Source organism: Peromyscus californicus, unplaced genomic scaffold (assembly GCF_007827085.1).
Source record: "Peromyscus californicus insignis strain IS unplaced genomic scaffold, ASM782708v3 Scaffold_3__1_contigs__length_106647218, whole genome shotgun sequence".
Lineage (NCBI taxonomy): Eukaryota > Metazoa > Chordata > Mammalia > Rodentia > Cricetidae > Peromyscus > Peromyscus californicus.
The window spans coordinates 25,851,630-25,871,197 of NW_026294551.1; the positions used below are offsets into that span (position 1 = coordinate 25,851,630).

A 19,568-nucleotide genomic window follows, 5' to 3' on the forward strand; every position below is an offset into this window, starting at 1 on the left:
GTGGCGCACACCTTTAATCCCGGCACTTGGGAGGCAGAGCCAGGCGGATCTCTGTGAGTTTGAGGCCAGCCTGGGCTGCAGAGCAAGATCCAGGACAGGTACCAAAACTACAGAGAAACCGTCTCACAAAACAAAACAAAAAAAGAACCTTGTCTTACAAGATATGAGTTTGCACAAAACATCGTTCCCATGGAGCGAGAGTTCTTCCCACAGTGGAGGACCAAGCAGGTTCTTCCGGGTCAGCAGCTAGAGGCCCAACTTTTCCTGCGAGAGGACCCTGGCTAGCCTTGGTTCTGCTTCTCTTCTGTCCCCTCACCCAGCCCCTCAGAGAGGACAGCTGGTTGGCCGTGTCTCTGGGTTTCAGTGGGGCTGCAGATCTGAAATTGTGTTGGGGACTTTTCCATCTTGACAGAACTACAGAGAAGTCAGGGGTTGGGATTTCTTCCGATTTAAAACTGGAATTGGTGTGTAAGCCTCGGGGGCCTGAAGAGTAGCAGCCAGGCTGGAGGAAGAGGCCAGCCTGCCTCAGACATGTAGAAAAGTGGACACTTTGTACTTACCCTCGACCAGCCAGGACTGCAGCTCTGCTGAGTGCCCAGAAGTCTTCCCTTGTAACTTGCACTAGCCAACAGCTTTTCCCAGAGTCAGGCAGCTCCCCATACCTGAAAAACAAAAAGCCACGGATCTCAGGTGCATCTGGGCTCTCTGCCCCGCCCCGCTCCCCCCCAGGGTTTCTTTGTGTGCTGGGATTAAATTCCCGAGTGCTGGGATTAAAGGCGTGTGCCACTGCTGCCCAGCGGGCTCTCTGCCCTTAATCGCTTCTCTGTCAGCAAAGAGTGACCCTTGCTGCCTATTCTCAAGCCCTTTGGGCATTATTAGACCAATAGCTGGATCAGCCCTGGCATAGAAGCCTCATTAGCCCATCAGCCTGCATCTCAGTGTAGCCCTGGCGGCTGGGGAAGGAATCCTGGGTTCTGAATTGCTGTGTTCTGAATCCTGGGTAGTGCAAAGGGGAGCATTAACCAACTGACCTCTTTCTACCACACACTGCCGTAGGCACAAGGGTTACCTGGGGGCCGACTCCTGTACTTTATGCTGAGCTGACTCTGTGGCCTCCTTTGTGAACAAGATGGTGCCAACCCCCAGCTAGAAGGAGCAGGCGGGCATATGGGAGTTCCTTTCTTGGGGAGACATGCAGATATACAGGCTGTGACGTTCTACCCATGCCTGTTGCAAGATGCCTGGGATATTTTGTTTGTTCAAGATTTATTATTTTAAATTATGTGTAGGTATGTGTGTGTCTGCATGTGGGCATGTGTACATGAGGGCATGTACACTTAAGAGGCCAGAGGCATCAGATCCCCTGGAGCTTGAGGTACAGACAAGTTGGGAGCCTGGGAACTGAATCCATGTCCTCTGGAAGAGCAGCAAGTGCTCCAAACCCCTGGCCACCTCTCCAGCCCCTGGATGCCTGAGTTTTACAAGGAGGAAAACATGTTCTACCTAGCATTGAGATCAAGGAATGGAAAGACTCCTACCTGGGAAGATGGCTCAGTGGGTAAAGTGCTGTGTAAGCATAAGGACCTGAGTTCGATCCCACATAAAAAGCCAGCCTGGGAAGGCTGGAGAGATGGCTCAGTGGTTAAGAGCACTGGCTGCTCTTCCAAAGGACCCAGGTTCAATTCCCAGCACCCACATAGCAGCAACTGTAACTCCAGTTCCAGAGGATCTGACACCCTCATACAGACATACAAAGCAAGACATTAAAGCACATAAATTAAAAATAAATCATTAAAAAGGCCAGTGCTGGTAGTATGTTTGTTATCTCAGTCCTGGGAGGCAGAGATAGGCAGATCCAAGAGAGAACCTGTCTCAAAAAATCAAGGTGGATATCTCCTAAGTAAAACCATCCAAAGGTGACCCCTGGCCTGTATATGTTTGCACTTGTGCAAGCACACGACTGTACACACACACACCCCAAAAGTTCAGTTGCAAATGGGCCCTGTCTGGCTTTAACCCATCCTGCATCTGAGAGCTGCAGCGGTCAAGGCTGTTGTGCCTACCCTCCCCTGAGCAAGAGACCTCCACCAGATACTTGAAGGGGCTCTTTTTTCTTTTCTTTTTTTTTCTTTTCGTTTTCGTTTGTTTGTTTTTCAAGACAGGGTTTCTCTGTGTAGCTTTGGAGCCTACACTCACTCTGTAGCCCAGGCTGACCTCAAACTCATAGAGATGTGCCTGCCTCTGCCTCCTGAGTGCTGGGATTAAAAGCGTGCACCACCGCCACCGGCTTGAAGGGGCTCCTGATGACTAGGTTCAAGCCACACCCAGAGGTTTAAGGGGGCCCCTACAACCCATGGTTGTTCTTTCCCGGGTTCCTTTCTCAGGTCATCTTACCAAAGCTCTCCCTCGAGTCCTTGCCTCTGTTCCCCTCACAGTCAACACTGCAGCTCTTTAGCCCAGACACCAGGATTACTTCCTGGAGAAGCAGCAGGAAAGACCTACTTCCTGAGGGCAAACCCTAACAATGTACCACTTTGTTTTGTTTCTTTTGGGCTTTCTGAGACAATCTTAGACAGCACTCAAGGGGGCCCTGAACTCAAGACCCTCCAACCTCAGCCTCCTGAGTGTGGGGACTCCAGGCATGAGCCACCACACACAGGGTTTTTTTTGTTTTTTGGGTTTTTTTTGGTTTTTCGAGACAGGGTTTCTGTGTAGCTTTGGAGCCTGTCCTGGATCTTACTCTGTAGACCAGGCTGGCCTCAAACTCACAAAGATCCTCCTGGCTCTGCCTCCCAAGTGCTGGGATTAAAGGCGTGCGCCACCACCGCCCGGCTGCTTTGCTTTTTTTTTCTTCTCCTTTTTTATTTATTTTTATTTTTCAAGACAGGGTTTCTCTGTATAATAGCCCTGGCTCTCCTGGAACTAGCTCTGTAGACCAGGATGGCCTTGAACTCATAGAGATCCTTCTGCTACCTCTGTGGCACACGCCTTTAATGACAGCACTCGGAGGCAGAGCCAGGCGGATCTCTGAGTTCAAGGCCAGCCTGGTCTACAGAACGAGATCCAGGACAGGCACCAAAACTACACAGAGACAAAAAAGGCATATGATACCACTGTTGGGCTTCTTTTTAAAAACATTTATTTATTTCTTATTTTATGTGCATAAATGTTTTGTCTGCATATATGTATCTGTACCACATGCATGCAGTGCCCACAAAAGCCAGAAGAGGGTAATGGCTCCCCTGGAACTGGAGTTACAGACAGCTGTGATCCACCAGGTAGGTGTTGGGAACTGCACCCTGGTTCTATGCAAGAGCAGCCATTGCTCTCCAGCACCTATTTTTTTTTTTAAATTAGCAAACCTTCCTTCCAACTGTCCCATTTACTTTACAATTATCTTTTTAGGGCCTTTGTGTATTAGCTACTATTCTTGTCACTGTGAAAATTACCTGAGCTTAAGGAAGGATTAATTTTGGCTCAGGATTTGAGGGAATAGATTGTGGTTGGGAGGCCATGGTGGTTGGGTGTGTGGGATGCTGGTCATGCTGAAGCTATAGTTAGGAAGCAGAATGAGATGAACCTCAGTGCTCAGTTGGCTTCCCTTCCCCGCTTTTAGTCAGTCGAGGACCCCAGCCCAGGATGCGTCTTCGTCAGCTCCACCTCTCTGGGAACATGATTCTTAATCTACACAAGTTAGCAAAGGTTGACTACCACCCTTATCAACTGTGATCAAACACATCACTTTACAGCATCCTACCTCATAATATAAGATGCATCGAATCCATCTCTAGAAGTCTCCGAAGTCTTGACAGTTCTCACAGAGGTCAATGCAGTCCCTACGGAAGCTCAGGAAACCTCTTTCACTGTGAGCCTCTTCTGAGGGCCACAGGAATATATCATAAAAACTCAGCTGGTTTTGGCAAAGTCAAAACTACCTGAAGGGATCAAGGAATTCCTTTAGAGGAAGCCAAAGTCCAAGAAGCTTTTGGTGTTACTTGGCTTGTTATATATCAGCTGTCTTCTGTTATGAAAATCATGTGTGCCTTCAGAGTTTTCCCAGTCGATTTTTCCCTAAGAAGGGCTACCAGTGTGAACTGATCACTCTCTGGACATACACATTCCAGGTATTTGGAGAACAGCCTCAGGAAAGGCTTCTTCCTTAGCCACTTCCGAGGACTAACAGTGATAACAGTCCACATGCAAGTCTCCTGATTTAAGGTAAATTCTACAAGGGGACACCGCCTAGGTCAGGTGGACGTTAAGTAATAGCTTTACACAATTTAGCTCGGACCCTCCTTTCTTACAGCCTTACTAACTTTATAGACCTCTAACTCCTTACCTAACCACTTCTAGGAGTATTTAGATAACCTTCTGTACTGACAGCTATGCTCAGCCCAAACCCCAGTTCAAGCCTCCCTGTAATTATCATCATTGGCAGCATCAGGCCAGGTTCATCCCCAGATGGAGGAAAGTACCTTATCAGAGATACCTCTGTGCTCTCTAAGAACAGACTTAAGCATCCAGGCTATCCATTTGAGAAAGCTTGGTGGATGTGCCAGTTAAGCTTAACTTCCTCCTTTCTCAAATCTTACCTCTAGTTCCAGATCTCTCTTTAACTATCACCAGAGGCATTTAGCTGTACACAGGTTGCCTAGGGACTGAACACACCTCCCCCCACCCTGCAGAAAAAATGGCAGATAGCTTGAACAGATAGGAGCCGCAGGAAAAAAGAAGGCAGTTTTATTTTCTCCCATTGACCTAGCAACTTACAGATTTTTAGCAGAAAAGCACAACACAGGCCTGTTTGGTAACTTCAAGACGAAGGGAAAACATAGGAAAGGAGTCAACAGCAAACTTCTTAGATGACTGCCAAGGAAGGGAGAGGCCATCAAACCCAGCGATTTCTTCCCCATCTCCTCTGGTTTCCATTTGCCGTTATGGTGCTGGCAATGGAACCCGGAGCCTGGTGCATGAGAGACCAGTGCTCTGCCACTGAGCTGCATCCCTAACCCTTAATGAAGACTTTCTTTCCTTTTTCTTTCTTTTCCCCTTGGTTTTTTGAGACAGGGTTTCTCTGTGTAGCTCTGGCTGTCCTGGAACTCGCTCTGTAGACCAGGCTGGTCTTGAACTCACAGAGATCTTCCTGCCTCGGCCTCCCCGAATGCTGGGATTAAAGGTGTGTGCCACCACCGCCCGGCTTGAAATCTTTCTTTTGAGACAAATTCTTGCTAAGCCCCTCAGGCTGGCCTCAAACTCATGATCCTCCTGCCTCACCTTCCCAGGTAGCTGGCTCCCAGGCACATTCCATCACACCTGCCCCTCTCAAAGTGGTCTCAAACAAACAAAAACACCCACCACAAAGTTAGGCTCTTGGCTTCACAATGTTGTAAGATAAAAAATTAGAACCAATGGATCTAAAAGGCGGCCCTCACTACCTTCACAGTAGGTCTTCAGCCAGGAGCCCAAGTCTCTGCCAGCTCATCTCTCCTGTTTCTCACTCTCTGGCTCCCGTAGCATCCCATCGCTCCAAGGTCCCAGGTGCATCTGCTGTTACCGGCCACCTCCCCTCTTCCCGAACGCCTGTTCCACTGCCCATCTGGCAAATACTCCTTAAGACAAATCTATTGTTGGCTCCCTTGATGAAGCCTTTCTGGACCGACTGTCCCCTTTGGTTCTGTTTTCCTTTGCCTAACCGAAACAGATTAACCACCCACGATTCTCTCTGGCTTTAGATCTGCCGCTGTGAACGGCAACCATGTTATTGCCTTCACTTTGGTATTGTAAGACCTGCTGGCTCAATGCCCGGTCCAAAGGCAGTCTTCAGCAAACCTTTATCGAATGGATAGGCTGCATAAATGCACATCTCGAGGTACTTTTTCCTTTCCTTTTTTTTTTTTTTTTTTTTTAAGGCAGGGGTCACTATGTAGCGGAGTTGGATCTCAGGATCCTTTCACCTCAGTCTCCCAAGTGCTGGAGTCACAGGTGTGTGGCACCACATCCAGCTGGTGCTCTTGTCTTTAAAGTCTTAGTACCTATGAGACCCCAGCTCCAATGTAACAGTAGCCCAGAGTGGAAGCTGGTAAAGAACATGAATGACTACTTAGGACACCTGCAAGGGCCAGAAAACTGTCTCCATCACGTTCATGGGAGAAAACAAGATTGGTACCGAAACTTCCGGCCGGCGAAGAACCCATAGACTCATACAGTTAAGTGAAGAACCCACAGACTCATAGAGTTAAGTGAAGAACCCATAGACTCATACAGTTAAGTGAAGAACCCACAGACTCATACAATTAGGGTGAAGAACCCATAGACTCATACAGTTAAGTGAAGAACCCATGGACTCATACAGTTAAGTGAAGAACCCACGGACTCATACAGTTAAGTGAAGAACCCATGGACTCATACAGTTAAGTGAAGAACCCACGGACTCATACAGTTAAGTGAAGAACCCACGGACTCATACAGTTAAGTGAAGAACCCATAGACTCATACAGTTAAGTGAAGAACCCATGGACTCATACAGTTAAGTGAAGAACCCATGGACTCATACAGTTAAGTGAAGAACCCATGGACTCATACAGTTAAGGTTTGTCTTTTTTTTTTTTTTTTTGAGACAGGGTTTTATGGGAGTCCAGGCTAGCCTCACACCTGCTACGTAGCTAAGGCTGGCCTTAACAAGTGCTGAGATTACCTGTAGGCATGCACCACTAAATGCCCGGCAAGCTTCGTCTTGTTTCTGTGTAGCAGACTCCATTGGCTCAAGCCATGAACACACGATGACAGGTCCCCACTGCAGACGCTAGACAGGCCAAGAAGTTCCCTTACCTGGCACGGTCCTAGGTGCCTGACTAGATGGCTCTTGTGGCTCCCGTTCCAGAGGCTGGCAGACACCAGGGCTATAGTCATCTCCACCACACCTGCTTCTCAGCCCTACACCCACAGCCTGACATCATTTTGCGGGGACCCGTCCCCCTGTATCCTCCGCTGGCTATTGCTGGCATTGACTAAGAACTATGCCTCCCCACTACTTAGGAAGGAAAAAAATGTGAAAAGGGGGGAGTAACCAAGATGCGAGAGGCCTGGGAGAGGGACAACCTTCCGTCTGTTAGAGCAGTGGCTAGTAAAACTCCACTGCCCAGGGAAAGGATGCTCTGAGGCCAGTCCACCCCGTGGGAAAACGAGGCAGGAGTGGGCTCCAGGTCATAAGGAAGACCATTCTGGTCTGGGGTAGCCTGGTCCCAATTTTCCCTCTTCTTTCTATTCAGCTGCCTTCCTTCTCACCTCAGAGTCTCCCCCATGACCTCAGAGCATCTTCCCAGCCCCCAGAGTCCCACCCATCCTCAGGGCCCTCAGCACCTGTGGTGTGTGGTCCACAAGCCGCTTCAACCCGCCCTGCCCTCAAGACACAATCTTCGGCCAGCCTAACCCCCTCTTTCTCTGCGTCCCCGTCACCTTGCTTCAGAGTCCGGCCCCAGTGCCATGTTTCCTCCCACAGTCTACCAACCTCCGCTGCCAGGAGGTTGCCTCCTGCTCTAGGCTCTTCTTCAGGAGCCCAGCCACTTCATGCAGACCACTCCTCCCCAGCTCCCGGGACTTCGCCCTGCCCCCTGCCTCGGCTGCAGCGGTCCCTATACCTTTAACAAACCTCCACGTGCGTGCTAACGGCGGTGACAGCATTTCCTCGTCTCTGCTCCTCCCGTGCCGGGAGGCGCAGCCCATTGGCTGCTGGCTTCCTCTGTGCTCCTTCGAATTGGTCTCGCTTCAGGAAACTCAAACCAATGAGCTCTCCGCGTCGGTCTCCCCGCTCCGATCCTGGACAGCTATTGGCTGTCCTGGCCCCTGGGCTCCGAGAATTTACGACTTGTGAGCTTGTCTGGGCCACTAGCAAATTCTTCCCAGGCTAGACACGCAGGCTAAGCAATTGGTTCCGAACCCGGAGGAACCCAGGGCCAGGCGACGCCGGGTCACGTGGCTGGCTGCCTACATGACGTGCGGGCTGCTGAGCGTCACCGTGACGTTCAGGCGACCTTCCAAGTGGCCAGGTTACCTCCGTCACCTGTGTTGGGGTGCTGTCATGGACCTGGGACCGATGCGCAAGAGTTACCGCGGGGACCGAGAGGTGCAGCCGCTGCCGCCGGGGCACGAAAAGGGGGTGTCCCTGAGTCAACTACCACGGGGTTGGAGGAGCGCCGTGGGGCCTCAGGGGCCACTTATAGGGCAACCGGATTTAGGGATCACCCTGATGGGGAAAAGGGGGTTTCAGAGACAGCAACTGGGGAGGAAAACGTAGGATAAAGGTGTGCTCATAGGCTCCTGTCGCAGTGGTAAGGGGTACTGACTTCAGAACCCACCCATGTTGGAACCCAGCCCTTTTCTGACCATATTACCTTGGGCAATTTATCCTCTCTGGGCCTCAGTTTACTAACCTGTAAAGTGATAATATTTACTTTATAGATGCTGTGGATTTAGGGTTTTTCTTTCTTTCTTATTTTTTTTTTTTTTGTTTTTTGTTTGTTTGTTTGTTTTGTTTTTCAGAGACAGGGTTTCTCCGTGTAGTTTTGGTGCCTGTCCTGGATCTCGCTCTGTAGACCAGGCTGGCCTCGAACTCACAGAGATCCGCCTGCCTCTGCCTCCTGAGTGTTGAGATTAAAGGCGTGCACCACCGCCGGGCGATTTAGGGTTTTTCTAATGTTTACGTTTTTTATTCATTTAGTGTGTGTGTGTGTGTGTGTGTGTGTGTGTGTGTGTGTGTGTGTGTGTGTAGGTCAGAGGACAACTTTTCAGTTTTTTTTCTTCTACCGTGAAGGTCGCCCAGGATTGAACTCAGGTCGTCAGGCTTGGTGGCAGATGCCTTTCTTTACCTGCTGAGCCATCCCAACAGCCTGTATTTAGGCATTTGGAAAGTACTTAAAACAGTCACAAAATAAAGAAGGCCGGGTGTGGTGGCACATGCCTTTAATCCCAGTACTCAGAAGGCAGAGGCCAACCTGATTGACAAATCAAGTTCCAGGACAGCTAGGGCTGTTACACAGAGAAACCCTGTCTCGAAAACCAATAATAATAAAAATAAAAAAGAAGTGGAGGGTGGGTCTGTCGCTCAGTTGATAGAGTTCTTTCCTGGGGTGCACAGAGGTTCTGGATTTTATCCTTAGCGCAAATGGATCCAACGTTCGGGGTCATTCATCCTTCTGCTACCCAGTGAGTTCAAGGCTAACCTGGAAATTCTTAGTTTTTACCGCCCTCAGCACCTCCTGGGTCTTTTCCTGTCCCCTCCTCGGGTCAGAGAGATAGATCCGTTTTGGAATTGAGATCTAGAGCTACAGCCGCAAAGTGTAATTGTATGTGAGCATTTTCGGAAGTGCGGGTTTTCGTGAAACTTAGAACTAAATGATGAGGTGGCCCACAGGAATTTCATCACCCTCGAACCCTGGTTCACCCCTTTGTGGTTATGAGACACAGAAACTTTTTTTTTTTTTTTTTGGTTTTTCGAGACAGGATTTCTCTGAGTAGCTTTGCGCCTTTCCTGGGACTCACTTGGTAGCCCAGGCTGGCCTCGAACTCGCAGAGATCCGCCTGCCTCTGCCTCCCAAGTGCTGGGATTAAAGGCGTGCGCCACCACCGCCCGGCGAGACACAGAAACTTATTGGGCCATTTTATGCCTGTAAATGGGCACAGAACCTACTTCCTGAGGACTGAACCCAGGGCCTTGCGCTTGCTAGGCAAGTGCTCTACCACTGAGCTAAATCCCCAAACCCGGGGGTGCTTTTTTGTTTCAAGGTCACTGTTAGGAAGACTAAATGCATTTACATTTGAAAAGCACCTCAACCCATACTGGGCACAGAGTAAGTAAGCATTATGTGTTCATTAAATGAAGTCAAACTCTCTTCCTAGGCATTTGAGGAGGCTCATCTGACCTCTCTGGACCCCATGAAGCAGTTTGCTTCCTGGTTTGAGGAGGCTGTTCAGTGTCCAGACATAGGAGAAGCCAATGCTATGTGTCTGGCTACCTGCACCAGGTAGGCACAGGCATGGGCCCCTGTGTGGGTGGGTCCAGGTGGAGTGGGAGACTTAGGAAGATCGACCCACACTAAGTGCACTCAACTGTATGTCTGCGGTTCTGTTATAAAGCCCCAGTTGAGTTACTGATCTTCTCTGAGCCCCAGGAAACCAGTCCTTAACTGGTAAACCAAAAGCCAGTGCACTAAATACTCTTCAGTGATCAAATGCAATTCCTTATACTTGATGTATCCACTCACGACTCCTGACCCCTGGTCTCCCTCATGCTCAAGCCCCTTCCCCTCTTTTGAAACCCAGCATAGGATTGCCAGTCAGTCCTACCCTTGAAGAGATCTGTCTCTCTCTCTCTCTTTGTCTCTGCCTCTCTATCTCTCTTTGGCCTCAAACTCAGCACTGCCTCCGAGTGCTGGAATTAAAGGTGGGCCACCACTGCCCGGCAAGAGATCTCTTATATTAGCCTCTTAATTCAGTTGTTCACGTCCGGTCTTATGAAAGCACCAGGCTTCACCACAGGACTTTGACACCGGCCTCCGAGTATTACCCAGAGCTCTGAGCAGAGGACCGTCCGTCGTCACCCCTTTTGAGTGATCAGTTAATTGGCTCAGTGCTTCGTTGCTGGCCTGTTCTCTTCCAGCCTTACAGGCTTTTTCAGAGTTGTTACAGCAAAGTACTAGGGACTGGGTGGCTCAGGCAAGGAACGTTTACTTTTTACACGTCTGGAGGCTGGAAGTCCAAGAGCGAGCGACTGTCGGGGATGCTGTGCGCCGTACGTCCCTTAGGGGGATACTGTTTGATCCACACGGAGCCCCCAGACGGTGGCACCACATTTGTGCCCAAGGGCACTGTGTGATGGTGTTGGACCCCACAGCTTGACTCCCCCCCCCCCGCCCCCCCCAGTTCGTGACTATGCGTTTGTTTATGTGATCACACGATTGATGTTTGCCTCACTAAGGGCGTGGCTGAAGGAAGGGGTTGCTCAGGGGTGAGAACACGAGTGGGTTCTGACCTGGTGCTCTGCTGTGTGCCCCTAGAGATGGAAAACCCTCCGCCCGCATGCTGCTGCTGAAGGGCTTTGGCAAGGATGGCTTCCGCTTCTTCACTAACTACGAGAGCCGGAAGGGAAAAGAGCTGGTGAGGGTTAAGTCCTTCCCAGGGCTGACAGGGCTAGCCTCCACCCTGGCTTACAGGGTCTTGATTCCTCTGCTGCGTCTATTTCTTTCTCTGCTTAGACTCCCTTCTGCCTCAGGGCCTTTGCACTCTGAATGAATGAACCACACCCACCTCCATCATCTACTCTCCAATCAGCTGCCGTTCCTTTACGTCTCTCTTTAGGAAAGCCTTCCTTACCTAACCCCCAGTCAGCCCCTGGCCCGTGGCCCTGTTTGCCCGCAGTACACCTCACAGCTTTACTTTGTCTTTTTTTTTTTTTTCCAGCTTCTGACTGTGCGTCTGTTTATGTGGTGTCCTGACTGTGCGTCTGTTTATGTGGTGACCTGACTGTGCGTCTGTTTATGTGGTGACCTGACTGTGCGTCTGTTTATGTGGTGACCTGACTGTGCGTCTGTTTATGTGGTGACCTGACTGTGCGTCTGTTTATGTGGTGACCTGACTGTGCGTCTGTTTATGTGGTGTCCTGACTGTGTGTCTGTTTATGTGGTGTCCTGACTGACATTTGTCTACTCTGCTACACAGTCATCTCTGTGGAGTAAAGGATGCCACTTTTATTTAATCTGCTTTGTCCCCAACACCTGTTCTAACGTGCACAGGAGTTGGCATTTCATTTGTATTTGGTCATGCCACCCTGAGGTGCATTCCACATCACCTCTCAAAGCTCCATGAGTGAGCTGGGTGTGGTGGCTCACACCTCCCAGTATTCAGGAGGCTGAGGCAGGAGGATTATGGCACATTTAAGCCACCCTAGGCTACAGAGTAGGACCCTGTCTCAAAAACAACAAGACCAACACAAACAATAACCAACATATCTAAAACCACAACTATGGTGATTGGAATGGCCAGGCCTCACACTTCACTCTGGAGTTAAACCGGCTTAAACCAGCTCTACCACTGGCTGTGTGCACTTCAGCATGTCACTCTGCCCCTTAGAGCCTGTCTTCAGATCTGTCACAGGGGGCTCACCTTTGAGAGTTTGAATGAGAGGTAACAGTGCATGCATCTGTGGAAAGCCTCTTGTGACTCCTGCCTTCCTCCTACGTGCAGGAAGCATCATTTTCCTGTTCCACTGGTACCCATGGCTTCTCTCTTGTTTCCAGGACACTAATCCCTTTGCCTCTCTCGTCTTCTACTGGGAGCCCCTGAACCGGCAGGTGAGTGAGCATCCCCAAGACAGCTTCCAGTGGACGGTGTGGGCAGGGGTGAATTTATAAATGAATGTGGGGAGGGTGTCCTCAGACCAGGCACATATTCTGCCTCGGCCTGGGTACTCTGCCTGTCACACAGCTCTCAGACAGTCTGCTTGGAGCCAAGGGTGGCAGGGCAGCAGCGAGAGAGAACAGGGAGATGCAGGGCCTGTGCTGGTGAGAGGGGTTGGTAGGATCAAGCGTCATCTAGCCAGGGTCATCTGTGAGCAGGTGCGTGTGGAGGGTCCTGTGAAGAAGCTGCCCGAGAAGGAGGCTGAGAACTACTTCCATTCCCGCCCCAAGAGCAGCCAGATTGGGGCTGTGGTCAGTCGCCAAAGTTCTGTGATCCCCGATCGGGAGGTAAGTGGGGTTCCTGCATGATCCTCTTGAGTAATGAGGCCCTGGGCTCCTCCCCAGAGGCTGTCTCCAGGAGATGCCAGAGTCCTATCAATCTAGCAGAGAGAAAAGGATGATGATGTCCCTAGGGGAGAAGAGAAGGAAACCGGAACACAGGCCTCCTCTGTCCGGCCCTCCCGTTGACCATTACCCCGGTCTACCTTGCTCACCTCTGTCCCTCATACCTGGCCTGGGTCCTGCTCCGGAGCCTATGTCCCTAAGTCCTTAGGTGAATCATCACCCATGCCTGGCTCTTCCTCTGTCTTCCCTGAACAGTACCTGAGAAAGAAAAATGAAGAACTGGAGCAACTCTACCAGGAACAAGAGGTGCCTAAACCAGAATACTGGTAAGTGATACCTGCACCTGGTGGACATCTAGGAAGGGACACAGGGCCCTGTCTGTGGAATGATAGATCTCCTCCAGGAAGCCCTCGTCAGCTGCATCTCAGGAGCTTGGGATGAGAGGTGAGGAGGGCACAGTAAACCTCTGCTTCTTCCCGTAGGGGTGGTTACATCCTGTACCCGCAGGTGATGGAGTTCTGGCAAGGCCAAACCAACCGCCTGCACGACCGCATTGTGTTCCGCCGAGGCCTGTCAACAGGAGACGCCCCTCTGGGACCCATGACCCACCGAGGGGAGGAAGACTGGGTGTATGAGAGACTTGCACCTTGACTCTGGACTCAGAATGTTGGGGATCATCAGCTGAAAGAGAGTGGGGGAGGTCTGCTAAGAGAGGGTGAAGGACTGGGAGCGGGGTCTACCTTTCTCTGTGTGTGAGGGGGCACTTGGGTTTAAACCTAGGACCTTGCTCATGCTAGGCAACACTCTACCACTGAACTATAGTCCCAGTATTTTTTCTTAACCTTGTATTTTGGGACTAAGTTGCCTAGGCTGGCCTTGAACTCCCTGTGTCTGTATGCCAGACAGCCCTCGACCTTGAGTTGTTCTTGCTGGAACTTTTGAGTAGTGGTGATCACAAGCTTGAACCACCAGGCCCACTCTAGTCCTTACTTTTAAACTGAGCCTATTTCTCTTCTCTAAGGGAATCTTCTATCTCAGTCTCGCCAGGACTCTGAGCTCGCCGAACTCAGCTGGCATCTAGCAGCCGGAGTGGAGTGTGCTTGTGTCCTAGAGAGTCACAAATGGCAAAGAATCTCACAATTATCTCCCTTCGCTTGTGATTTTTGGAACAGCCCCTCTTGGGGGCAGCAGCGGGTATGCCTCAGTTTCCAGCAACCGAATAATCAGGCTGCAGATGTGCGTGGCATACCAGCCATGGAAAGGAGCCAGGGCCAGTCTATGTTTGCTGTGACTCAGCCAGGATCAGAGAACGACTATTTGCTCTGGTTGGCCTTGAACTCGTCACTCTGGACACTGTACTTGTTTTGACTTGATGGGTGTGTGCTTCATCCTCTGTCCCTGACCAGGACTCCCCCAAGGCAGTCCTTTCTTGTGTCGACACCCTACTTATGCCTGGGTCCAGAAGGACATTGACCCTGCCCTACCTCGCCCCTTTTGCTGTTGTGCCATGGACTGTGACTTTATTAGTATGTGCAAATGAGTTGTTGAGAACACCTTGTTGTACCCCCTCCTCTTTTAGGGGATTGTGTGTCCCCAGTTTTTAGCGTGAGCTCAGCTGTCATTTCCAACATGCAAGTAAGTGTGTAATAAAAACTTGTTGGTCGCCGGGCGGTGGTGGCGCACGCCTTTAATCCCAGCACTCGGGAGGCAGAGCCAGGCGGATCTCTGTGAGTTCGAGGCCAGCCTGGGCTACCAAGTGAGTTCCAGGACAGGCGCAAAGCTACACAGAGAAACCCTGTCTCGAAAAACCAAAAAAAAAAAAAAAAACTTGTTGGTCATGTGTGATATTAATGTTTAACCCGATTTCATTTTGTCGGCCCCCACGAGGAGGCATATCTCCGCAGACAGGGAAGCTGGGGAGTGAGTGAATCTACAGGGCTTTTCTCCTTCCTTGCTTCTGGCCAGACAGGTTGGGTCCAGCAGGGGGAGCCCACTGGCTAGGGTTGGCCCTTGCTGGGCAGTGGAGGCCAGTTCCAGGCGGCCCCTTCTGCCTCCCCCTTCCTCCGCTTGGGTGGCTTCCCAGTGAAACTGTGGTTGATAACCATGGCCTCTCCCAGCTCCTGCACACATTTGCACTCTCGGTTCCTCCTCCTCCTCCAAGCGGCTCCTGCAAGCTTGCAGCTTCCTTGCTTGGGACTCCCTGGGGCAGCTGGATCTCTGGGGCCAGCCAGGCCTCCAGTTTAGGGGGACATGCACTGTCTCCCTGAAAGATTCCTGCAGAGATCATTCTGGGGCTGTGATGGTGCCTGTAAAAGACTTAGAGATCTGGGACCCCATGGAAAGAAGTGCTTGGGATACAGTTGAGCGGTAGAGTGTGTGTTGTCTAGCATGTGTAAATTCAATCCTCAGCATCGGGCAGGGGTTGGAGGTATGTGGAGGGGGCATGTAGTAAGCCAGGTGGTATGGTTCATGCCTGTAATCCCAACACTTGGGAGGCTAGAGTCGGGAGGATTGTAGTGAGTTTGAGGTCAGCCTGGGCTGCATAGTGAGTTCCAAGCCAACTTGGGCTGCAGTGTGAGCTCCTGTCTCAAAAAAGCAAAAACAAGCACGAATCTATACCCAGTACCTATCTTCATTCCCTCTCCAGGATGAGGTAATCTCAGGATGAGCTGATGTGAGGCAACCGAAGTATGGGTCTCAGAGGACACCCAGCCCCTGAGCTAATGGGTTGGCTCTCTCCATTGGTTCCAGAGCTTGCACATTCCCCTTGGTGGCCGTCACCTCCCAGTGGCCTAAGACCTAGACATTGTCCTGTCTCATTCCACCCCCACCCACCCCCGCCCCGTCCCGTTCCTCAGACGATAACTGATTGTTCCTGTCCATACCACTCCAACACACCACAGAAGAGGTTTATGAATGGAAGGTGCTGGGGGGCAGGGCATCATCATGGTTCACACATACAGGCCAGCTCTCACTTTAACCAAGAGCCTGACTAAGGGCTGGGGACTTCACCTCTCTGACCTTCAGCTAACTCGACTAGAAGATGGAGCTGACAGCAGCACCTGTCTCCGTGATGGGGAGCTGGGGGATGGGGAGGGGGGAGGCTAGGAAGATGGCCTGTTGTAAGCAGTGTGTGTGATAGCTAACGGCAAGGTTGCAAGACTGGAGACATCTCAACTCTTTGTGGGAGACTTTATGAACTGGGTGACTAGTGAGACCCAGAAAGTTCTGGGGAGAAGGAAGGGGGCAAAAGGCTGAGGCCAAGGCAGGGCCTCTGAGTCTATTTTCCGTTCAACCCCTGGTCTGCCTCCCTTATCCCCTGAGTTCCCCTGGCCTGGGTGAGGCATCTGACAAAGGTCTCCTTGTATAGGTCTGTTTGTTTTGGCAATAAACTTCCTCAGCAACAGCTCCCTAGGGTGGGGTGGCCCAGCCGACTTTGAGGAGCTGACCTGGAAGCTGCTGGACCACATAGCTGAGTGGCCACCTTGGTGTTTCCCACCGTGAGCTCCAGGGATTTGGCTGATTTTTTTTTTTTTTTTTTTTTTTGGTTTTTCGAGACAGGGTTTCTCTGTGTAGCTTTGCACCTTTCCTGGACTCACTCTGTAGACCAGGCTGGCCTCGAACTCACAGAGATCCACCTGGCTCTGCCTCCCAAGTGCTGAGAGTAAAGGCATGCGCCACCACCGCCCGGCTTGGCTGATTTTTTTTTTTCCAGTTCTCAGGTCCTGTGGCTTGGGCATGAACCTTAACGTTACAGGTGAGAGCTCTCCTCTGCTTCTTAAACTAGAGCAGTGGACATGGTGGCATTCTGTAAGGCAAAGGAAGGAAATCATCTGAGACTCTGAGGCGCTTTTGTTATGTTTCCTGAAACAGGGCCTTCCTGTATACTCCAGGCTGACCTATGAACCTGCAATCCTCCTGCCTCAGCAAGAGCTGAGGTTACAGGGATTTGCCCTCAGACCTGGCTTTACAGAGAAGCCTATGAAATGTCCCCAAGCTCATCAGGCTATTAACTGGTGGCACCAGAATTTAAATCTTGGTCCCAAACTGAACCACCGAGGACTACAGAGACTTTGCGTCTGTCACCAAAGGTCCACCCCATTCTCTTAGAGCCCCCAGCCTCTGTTGTCCAGGGGGGTCTGTCTCCTCCCCTTCTCCCCTGCCATATGAAGCCTAGCTTGGTGGTTGAATTACTGACACAGCCCCACACCGTCACACTTGGGGGCCCTTCCTGAGATCTGAAGAGCTCAAAGACCCACTTCACTTACACGAAGGTAGAGATGTGGCCATCCCCATACTTGTGAGGTAAGAGCATAAATACCTCTGTTTCTGCAGCATGATTTATTACTAGGTAAAACCTACCATTACTTTTCAAACAAAATTCAAGGCTCCAGGATTGACTTCTGGGGCTGATCCATCTTAAATACTATCTGGGAACGGGTAGAGGGAAAACTCCATCCATTCCTCCAGTTTGGACCCTTGGGCCAATGAGACTTCTCTTTGGGGGTATGTAATTCAGCACCCACACAAGGGGTAGTCGAGGCAATAACTCAGGGATTTTTGATCTGGCCTTCTGTTGCATCCCAGGGAGTGCCGTGTCCTTTGCCCCTCCACTCTGGGGAGCAAAGTTCCAGGAAGTTTACTCCTTGAATTAAGAGGTGATCTCCAGTTCAACAACTCCGCCTCTGGCACCAAGGAAACCACTATCACGTGACTTCTGGAACCTCTGCTCTCGTAGGATTGGTCGGGGGGAACAAGTCACAGGTAGAGAAAGTAGAGGGAACAGAGATCCAAGTTCACCCTTGACCCTGTGCCAAGGAAGAGAGTGGAGTCTGTCAGGCTCCCTGTCCTTTCTCTGCCATGCTGCCTCCCTGTGAGCCAAGCCACTGTGCCAAGGATGGCTGTACTTCTAGGTGGCCATTTTTCATCCTGGACCAGAGTGCCTTTGTATGTGATCATGGGGAGGAGGACCCTGGGATCTCCCAGGCCCTTCATAAATCTGGGGCACATAAATACAAACCTAAGAACCAGGCGATCCTGCCAGCAGGCATCACCTGCCACCATGGCTTCAGCTATGACCAAAGAGGCCAGCGTGGCAAGCTCCTGCCTCAGACCCCACCAATGGCGGGGAGCAGGGAGGTGCTAGTGTCCTCCTGGGCTGCCTTCATTGTCCTTTGTCCTCCCTGTCATCAAAGAGGCTGGGGTTCTCTGCCAACATGGCCCGGACTTTTTTCTTTTCCTTAAAGCGGCCCGAGTTGGAGACTTTGACGTGTTTGCCTTTGGTGTTCTTATCCACAATCTTCTCCAGGCGGGCGTTAAAGTCGCTGTGAGGGCCTTCGGCGTCGGGGCCCGGCGGCTCAGCACCTCCCTCTGTTTGGGCATAGGTGTCAGGGATTTCATAGAGCACTTTGGGGGTGGATTTCTTTTTCCGGAGGAAAGTCAACTTCCACCAGCCGACTTCAGTCATGGCGGTCCCTAAGCCCAGGCAGGGCTTTCTGCTGGACCGAGGGGGAGAGACAGAGGTCAGTGGGTGGAGTGGATGGATCCTTGGACCAGCCTTCCCTAGGCTTATTCATAGTTACGTGCTGTTTTAAGAGCGGGTTAACGCCTAGAATCCTAGCACCGAGGCTGAGCTGGGAGGGTTGGGAATTGGAGGCTAGCCTGGGCTACATAATGAGGCCCTGCCTCAAAAATAAACAAACAAACAAATAAATATAAAGAAAAATTTGAAGGTAGGACTGAAGGGTTGGGAAACGAGCCTTCAAAGCAGCCATTAACGGGAAAGCCACTGAGCCAGGTAAAGGACAATGTGACAACTCCACCCCATTGCCTTACAAAGCTGTAGAGAGAAATTTGAGGTCCTTCCTTCCAAGCCTTCATTCAGGGTTAGGGTTAGGGAAACCCCTTACCTAGTCACACATAGCCTGGTCTTTGGCACCATGATCAAGTCTTTCCCACCTCTGCCCAGTGTGGGCAGGCCATTGACAGGTCACGCCAGCAGAAGCGCCCTGGGTGTTTTGCTTGGAACTCGTGACAAAATTAAATAGAATTTGCAGTAGTTCCAGACATTTGTTGTTCCCAACGGTGAGGAGCATGGGCCCTTCCTGAGGAGAGGGCTGGGAGCTGCAGTCTAGGACTGGGAAGCTCTGCCTAGACTCTTGGCTTCGGCCAAGTCACTTCTCTGGTCCTCGGTGTCCTTATTCGTCCCATCTAACACTCAGGCCAACCGTGACTGCCTGTCTACATGGGTAGATCAGCTTGGCGAAGTAACACTTAGGAGATAGAGTAATCATTAGCAGACTGTTCTTTTCCCCCACCAGCAAGCTGCCACAGGACAGGTGTTTGAAGGAGAGTTAAAAATTTGCAAGGCAGTCAGGTGGAGCCTGGGAGATGTCATCATCACAGCTTGTACTGTATGTACCCTTCTATAAGGTATAAGGTGGGATTTGGGGTTGAAATCCAAGCTTCACAGCTCACAAGCTGTGTGGCCTGACATGGAGCCACCTCTACACAGACCTCATCTTTTATTCATTTCCACAAAGGTACATATGAGCTAGAGGAAAGCCAGGGAATGAAGCTCTCTGGCCACAGAGATGTCTGTAGCATGGAGGGGACGGAAGCCTGGAGGGATTAAATTCTATGAGGGAGCTGAACGATATAAGCAAAGGCCCCTCTGGGCCAGGGAGGTTGGAGGTCTGGTCTTATGACCCGAGGCATACCCTGGGACAACACTGGGGAAGGAGGGCGCAAAAGCTAACAGACACCAGAAAGCTA

The 19,568-nt window shown here is 51.0% G+C and overlaps 2 protein-coding genes and 1 long non-coding RNA gene across 9 annotated transcripts in view; 1 reads left to right on the forward strand and 2 right to left on the reverse strand.

Moving 5' to 3' along the window:
* LOC128121252 (uncharacterized) overlaps positions 1–7,630 on the reverse strand; it is a 32,353-nt gene extending 24,723 nt beyond the window's left edge. For 5 of the 7 annotated variants that reach the window (XR_008222127.1, XR_008222123.1, XR_008222125.1 and 2 more), the window contains exons 1-2: positions 6,695–7,630; positions 561–662 (exon numbers count right to left, since the gene is read on the reverse strand). This is a non-coding gene — a long non-coding RNA (uncharacterized LOC128121252). Of the gene's footprint in view, positions 1–560; positions 663–3,757; positions 3,936–6,694 lie in introns of all 7 variants that reach the window. The other 2 variants (XR_008222129.1, XR_008222124.1) reach the window with 2 other exon arrangements.
* Positions 7,631–7,907: 277 nt separating this feature from the next.
* Pnpo (pyridoxamine 5'-phosphate oxidase) lies at positions 7,908–14,463 on the forward strand. Its single transcript, XM_052755747.1, has 7 exons — positions 7,908–8,122; positions 9,895–10,019; positions 11,052–11,151; positions 12,291–12,344; positions 12,609–12,737; positions 13,050–13,120; positions 13,277–14,463. Exons 1-7 carry the CDS (start codon positions 7,988–7,990, stop codon positions 13,443–13,445), a joined length of 783 nt encoding a protein of 260 aa, XP_052611707.1. The 5' UTR covers positions 7,908–7,987; the 3' UTR covers positions 13,446–14,463.
* Positions 14,464–17,357: 2,894 nt separating this feature from the next.
* Prr15l (proline rich 15 like) lies at positions 17,358–18,344 on the reverse strand. Its single transcript, XM_052759885.1, has one exon. It carries the CDS (start codon positions 18,259–18,261, stop codon positions 17,959–17,961), a length of 303 nt encoding a protein of 100 aa, XP_052615845.1. The 5' UTR covers positions 18,262–18,344; the 3' UTR covers positions 17,358–17,958.
* Between the last annotated feature and the right edge of the window lie 1,224 nt (positions 18,345–19,568).

Coding starts and splice junctions, on each gene's coding strand:
- Pnpo (XM_052755747.1), top strand. CDS start 7,988: ATGACGTGCGGGCTGCTGAGCGTCACCGTGACGTTCAGGCGACCTTCC. Junction 10,020..11,051: donor TGTCTGGCTACCTGCACCAG/GTAGGCACAGGC, acceptor GTGTGCCCCTAG/AGATGGAAAACCCTCCGCCC. Junction 12,738..13,049: donor CTGTGATCCCCGATCGGGAG/GTAAGTGGGGTT, acceptor TTCCCTGAACAG/TACCTGAGAAAGAAAAATGA.
- Prr15l (XM_052759885.1), bottom strand. CDS start 18,261: ATGACTGAAGTCGGCTGGTGGAAGTTGACTTTCCTCCGGAAAAAGAAA.